At 47.7% G+C, this 6562-nt stretch overlaps 1 protein-coding gene across 1 annotated transcript; it reads left to right on the top strand.

The window, feature by feature from the left end:
- The first annotated feature begins 2196 nt into the window (after nt 1-2196).
- DEFB125 (defensin beta 125) lies at nt 2197-4013 on the top strand. The gene is made up of 2 exons (XM_068936927.1): nt 2197-2330; nt 3862-4013. Exons 1-2 carry the CDS (start codon nt 2270-2272, stop codon nt 3975-3977), a joined length of 177 nt encoding a protein of 58 aa, XP_068793028.1. The 5' UTR covers nt 2197-2269; the 3' UTR covers nt 3978-4013.
- Nucleotides 4014-6562: the final 2549 nt, after the last annotated feature.

Below are 6562 nucleotides of genomic sequence, written 5' to 3'. Positions count from 1 at the left end.
CCAGCTGCTTGGATCCTGACCCAAAGCTAGATGAAGTTAGTGAAGAGGTCCAATGCCATTTCAGGCTACAGGTCAGATGTGGATTGACTTAAACTCCTCTGCAGCCTCAAAAACCCCAAGGGCACCCAGGAGCTAATTTCTAGGTTGCGAGTCACCAAGCAGAGATGCCCTCTGTCCACTGTGGGATCTGAAAAAAAAACAGCTGGTGTCAGTTTGGGTGCAGGAAAGGGCAGGGCCAACTGCACCCGATGCAGTTCATCAAGGAAGGACGCTCACCAGAGGCTAAGGCCAAGACAGTATAGGGACCACCCAAGAGGGAGCCAGCCCAGCTGCAATCAGAGCAGTTGCCCAGGAGACAAAGACTTCCTGCTCCTGACTTCTGGGGAAATCTGGTTTGTGTTGGTATTGTCTGTTTTTGGCTCTTTTCTGGCTTATATTGATGACAGGGCTGGTCTTTCTACCCTAGCAGAATAGCTGTCTTTCCCAAAGTGAATTGTTGAACTCGACTCATGCACCACAGCTGCAAAGCAGGGAGTTGCAGTGACTTGGAGGATGCATCCTGATCACCTTCGTGCGGCTCCCTGTAGAGCCTGCAGCATTTGCACTGATCCAGATGCAGCTCATCCTCTGAGTAGTGGCTCCTGCTCCTACCAAGGGAGAGCAACTGAGCTAGAGACAAAACATGCCTTTTTGCCATCCACCAGCAGCAATGCAGTGGCCACCTGGTATCATGGCTCTAGACCTAGTCTCTAGAGCGTATCCAGCTGGCTTCACAGACATGTTTAGACCCACACAGCTGGAACAAGATACTCATATGACTGACCTCCACTGCACACTCCTCCCTGCTGGGGTTGTATCTCAAGACAGAGTTGTAATCTCTTTTCTGCTCTCTCTCTCCATGTTCTGAACACAGCTGCACGGGCTGAACCACCAGCTGCTGTCTTGGGTACAACACCACAACAGCCCACATGCTAGATAAGCCTTGTAACAAGTCACCCCTGTTGCACCATTTCTCACACCGAAGATATAGATCCTCAGCTGTATGTAGTGGGTTATGGTCTTCCACCAACTGCACAAAAGAGTTCTACTAGAAATACAAAATGCAAACACTTCTAGAGAGGCTCTACATACATCCTAGAAACCATCCCTCCCACAGATTAGGTTAAGACCCCATTTTCTTTCCCCTGGTCGTGTGGCCTGTGTGCATGACACCCTGTTTGATGCTCAACGTCCCGTGATCCAAAGTCTAGCTGGTGAAGGGTCCCTTATCTGCACTGTTTGATGAAATTAATCCTTGTTCTGTTCAAGCAGTCTGAAGGCCAGTGGCTTTACTTTTTTCAGTACTGGCTGGCATCCAGCCTGCAAATAAAAGGACATCAAGGTGACTCGCAAAGGGAAAATGAAAGACCCTTTGCTGCTTCACCGCTGCAAAAAGAAACTTTTAGAAGGTTTCTATTTCCTCTTGCACTTCTCACTGTTGTTTAGGGGAGATTTCTGTTTGTTCTTTGTTTTGTGTTGTTTTCCAGCACTGAAACTCAGGTCCCACCTTTCCTGATTTCCTGGAACTGAGCTGGAGAACTAATACAAACCATAAAGCTTGCCAGCTTTCTTGGGAGATCTGTAATAAACAAGTTTTTCCTAAAGCTCCTGCTCCTAATAATTACTAGGAGGTATCCCAGCTTTCCTACTTAATAAATACATAAACAAGTTGTTGAATTACATTTTTCCTGACAGTTGTAAACAAAAGCTTGGAAAATGATCTCTTGGCAAGCCAGAAGTTGGGAAATACAAACAGAGTTTTGATTTTTAATGATTTTTTCAGCCAACTTTGTGATGTTTGGGAGTGCCGAGGAGGAGACTGGATTTTTTCATGCTTTAACTTGTCAAGGTTAAGCATAGAGACTGGGAGCTGGAAATAAAAACAGGCTTTTAACAGCACGTGCTTGAGCCTACAAGCACAAGAACAGCCAAACTGGGTCAGCCCCAACATCCTGTCTCCAACAGTAACCAGTAGCAGACTCCCCAGTGCTCAGTGCAATTTGTTGACAAAATCCTGCTTTTCTGCTGTAACACAGTGTATCTAAGACTGGGAACATCCCAGCGCAACTGTTTGCTGGAATGTTGAAATGTATCTGAGATTGACAAAGTTCCCTCCACTCCAGGAACATTACACAATCCCTGGGACCTATAAATCCAGGATTTCCCTGTTCCCCATCTCTTTACGGCCCTTCACTCCTCTTCATGGTGGAATCCCCACCAAGGCTCAGCCATGCGGATCCTCCAGCTGCTCTTTGCAATCATTGTCATGCTCTTCTTCCAGGATGTTCCCGGTAAGGATAAAATACTTGCAGGTGTTTCTATAGAAAGACAAGATAGATTCCCACCCCGAGGTAGGCAAGGACAAGATAGGGTCCTCAAGTCAAACCAAGGCTGACCTGACTCTTGCTTCCAAAGAACAAGTAACTTATGAAACATAGTCTCCAAGGAGTTCCTGGATGCAGACCCTTGGCAGTAAGAGAAGGTTTCCTGGGCTCACAGACAGTGTGTCCCCTTCTCTCCATCACCTCAAAACCCCCCCAAAGATGCCGAGTCTGAGCAAGGAGCTCTGACCCTGACCAAGAAACAAATCTCTCTGCAAATCTCTCTGCAAAATATGGAGATGCCCCTGAATTCAAAAGATCTGTGTAGTCACCAGGTGTAGAGGACAGCCTTTGGGACTACCAAGGGTGACAATAAAATAATGCTTGATGACGAGGTAGGGTTCTTTTAGGCACCTTACACGTGCTTTCTGGCAGAAACAGGTGTATGTTTGGGTGTGCATCAGCTATTACTTGATGCCACAGGACATGTGTGCACTGCAAGGAACAGAAACTGCCAGTGAGCTGCAAAGCCAAATGGAAAATTAAAATCCATTCAGTCTAATTAACCTTAGTAGCCAGATCGAAATTAAACTAACTCAAGCTATTAAATAATACAAAAGTGGATGACTACCTTTGTCTGACTGATATTTAGGCCAAGTTTAGACAAAGAATAGCACACCTATATCCTTTGTGTAAAGCAATCAAAGATTAATTCAAAGGTTTATCTGTAAAAGAGAATGAGCTGTAGGGGAAGGTGGGAGGAAGGACTGTTTGTTTATTTGTTTGTTTTTTGTCCGTCTCTTTTCTTCTGGGGTTCTGTTTTAATAGAAATATCACTCTTGTCATGATTTTTTCACTGGCTGCTTCCACATATATTAGGCATTCAGGTCTCATCCAGCTGTAAGATCATTATGGTGTTATTAGGACTACGGTAGCATAACTACAATGGAAATCAACTCTAACAAACAAGAAGCGGAGACTTACCTGCTCAGCCTATTTACGCTCTTATCTAGCTAACTCAAATGCTAGGGACAAAGACAGGAGAGAGAAGGGTTTGCCCACTCCACTGATGGTGGCTAATATTCCACGGCTATGCCCATGAACCTTCCGAAAAACCCCAAAGCTTGGTGTTCCTGCTATGTGTCAAGAAAAGCAGCACACTGAGTTTTTAGTAAATTCAGAAGATTAAGAAGATTAAATGAATAAATAAAATATTTGCTCCAAAAGGACCCTTTTCTGACTTTTGATGTTGCCCGAGGGATTCACCTCACCTGACTCAGCCATCCCAAAGTCTGGCATCTTGTCTAGGCTGGTTGTTAAGAGGCTTCCAGTGCTTGGTGGAAAGAGGTGTTCCTCTCAAGCACGTCTGACCTTCACCATGAAGGCAACTGAATTTCCCTGTTGCCTACTGCAAGTGTTTTATTGCTCAGCCAGTGATGACACCAGTGGGGCTCTGAATGGGTTCCTATGTCTCCTCTCTCTTTTCCCCATGCAGCCAGAGGTCTTCCGGACAGCCAGCAGTGCAGGAACAACCACGGACACTGCCGGAGGCTTTGCTTCCACATGGAGCGGTGGGCAGGGAGCTGCAGCAACGGTCGCCAGCGCTGCTGCAAGTGAAAGAGGCCACGCCGAGTGGGAGCACCCCAGGGACACCAGCCTGAAACCAGAACTGTATGTAGGAGTGGCTTTTGGACACCACTTGTGTCTACACCCACAGTTCGGCTTATCCATCACCAATAAATCTGGCAGTTTTATATAACCTTCTGGGTCCAGACTGCAGCCATATTTCCCTGTGAGGTGGACCATCCTGCCTGACATTCGGGGTTTGAGTCACTTGGCTACATAGAGGCATTTATAGCTGCTTGAGGTGCACTGAGTTACCTGAAAAGTCTGCACAGATCTGGCAGATGTGGCACAGGACTCAAGGGAGACCTGCCCCCATCCAGAGTGGCAGCCAGAGAGGGATCTGCTGTGCTTGTCTGAGCAATTGTGCAGGCTCTCTTCTAGCCCATCTATCTATCTATCTCTATCTCTGTACTGATTACAAAAGAAATCACTGCAGGAAACTACCTTCCTCTCCTAAGAGATCTCCAAGACAGATGGGAGATTTGCTCTCCAGAAATGCCTTTTCTTCCCCAGAAACTAACTACGAGGTGAACCCAGGCGAGTGGCTCAGGTTAGCCACCTCCCTTTGAGATGAGGCAAGGATGAGTGAGGCAGAGAAATCCCAGTCCCATGTGCAGAACGGTTCATCAAGCAGTCACACGGCAAGTGTGATATAGTGTGCACCTGCCTAGTTTCCTGCATGGAGCAATTATCACCTGACCTCTTGCTTGCACAGTGGGAGATCTAAAAAAAAGAGAAACGCATCATATGACCTCATATGATGATAAAAGCTGCAAGAGCTTTTATGGTCTCACTGCTCTTTGCTGGCAAGGGATACTCAGGGCTGAGTGTGATTGCAGGTACGGGGACAGAAGAGGATTCAAACAGCTGACATGACTTTGGAAGTGCCCTGGGTGCTGACAATTATAAAGCAATTGCTTTTGGGGTGTCTGTAAAATAGATGAATAAATGCAATTTACTTAGCAAAAAAAAAAAAATTAAGGGGAGGGGGGAGCAGGGAGAAAATTTCTTCCAGAGGAGACATGATGAATGAGTACATGAAAGAGGAGAAAGAGATGTAACAGCCAAGAAACCGCCACCCTGGCTCAGGGCCAGGAAAAGGCTCTGGCTATATCTGGCTTCGCGACGGCAGGTGGCAGTCCCAGCCCGCTCCCAGCGCTTCACGGGGTGCAGGCCAAAACCGAGGTGTGAGCATCCCTCCCAAAAACCCCGCTGCCCCAGGATCCCCGGCACAAGGAGGTCTGGTGTGTGTGTCATCGCGCACATGCGCTGCTGTCATGCCAGACACGTTTGCAGCGCCGGGCAGAGGCCGGCTTTGTAAGGAGAGGGGACGTGCAACGAGGGGAACTGCAGTCTCACCTGCTACGTGTTTAAAATCATAAGGTGAGAGAAATATTTTTGACAGAAATTACAAAACTGACTTAAAAATTGGATGGGGGAGGGGGAAGGAAGGAGAGGAGGGGAGAGGAGGGGAGAGGAGGGGAGAGAGGAGAGGAGAGGAGAGGAGAGGAGAGGAGAGGAGAGGAGAGGAGAGGAGAGGAGAGGAGAGGAGAGGAGAGGAGAGGAGAGGAGAAGAGAGGAGAGGAGAGGAGAGGAGAGGAGAGGAGAGGAGAGGAGAGGAGAGGAGAGGAGAGGAGAGGAGAGGAGAGGAGAGGAGAGGAGAGGAGAGGAGAGGAGAGGAGAGGAGAGGAGAGGAAAGGAAAGGAAAGGAAAGGAAAGGAAAGGAAAGGAAAGGAAAGGAAAGGAAAGGAAAGGAAAGGAAAGGAAAGGAAAGGAAAGGAAAGGAAAGGAAAGGAAAGGAAAGGAAAGGAAAGGAAAGGAAAGGAGAGGAGAGGAGAGGAAAGGAAAGGAAAGGAAACGGAGGGGAGAGGAATGGAGGGAAGGAGGAAAGGGAAAAGAAGAAAAGGATGGAGGGAATGACAGAAGGGAGGGAGTCACAGAATCACAGAACGGCCGAGGCTGGAAGGGACCTCCGGAGATCATCTAGTCCAACCTCCCTGCTCAATCAGGGTCCTCTAGAGCACATTGCCCAAGATCGCATCCAGGCGGGTTTTGAATATCTCCAAGGAAGGAGACTCCACAACCTCTCTGGGCACCCTGTGCCAGTGCTCAGTCACCCTCATAGGAGAGGGAGGAAGAGAGGGAGGGACAAAGTTACAAAATAGTAAGACTAGGGGCTGAGGCTTACAAGGGCTGAATATTAAGTCCTCAATATTAGGGTATTCTGCAACCTTCCAGCGACCAGGCAGTGTTCGTACCTTGCTGATACTCCAGCCTTCTACCAGTGAGAGACTTCAATGAAAGAGAAGTTTTACAAGCTCCTACTCGAGCCAAAGCACAGCAGTGGGCTCAAAGCAGCCAGCTTACCCCAAAGACATCAATGTTCTGAAGAGCTTAGACATGAGGCAGGCTCAGGTATTTTAGAGACCCAGAAAGAGTTCAGTGTGTGGCTCAAATTCTTGTTTATCTTAACCAGTTATGGCAGAGGTAGTATTTCCCTCACCCCTTGCAAGGCTGCAGCGCAGACCAGCAAAACCAGAAGTAGATGAAAGCCAGCTATCTGGCGTAGACCAGTT

This window comes from Struthio camelus, chromosome 3 (genome assembly GCF_040807025.1).
Source record: "Struthio camelus isolate bStrCam1 chromosome 3, bStrCam1.hap1, whole genome shotgun sequence".
Lineage (NCBI taxonomy): Eukaryota > Metazoa > Chordata > Aves > Struthioniformes > Struthionidae > Struthio > Struthio camelus.
The sequence above is the reverse complement of the archived record's forward strand: the minus strand, read 5'-3'. Positions and strand labels throughout refer to the sequence as shown.

Bases quoted from the DNA above. Each gene is read 5' to 3' on its own strand.
- DEFB125 (XM_068936927.1), top strand. From the start codon at position 2,270: ATGCGGATCCTCCAGCTGCTCTTTGCAATCATTGTCATGCTCTTCTTC. The intron at 2,331-3,861 runs GTAAGGATAAAA...ATGCAGCCAGAG, and splicing joins CTTCTTCCAGGATGTTCCCG to GTCTTCCGGACAGCCAGCAG.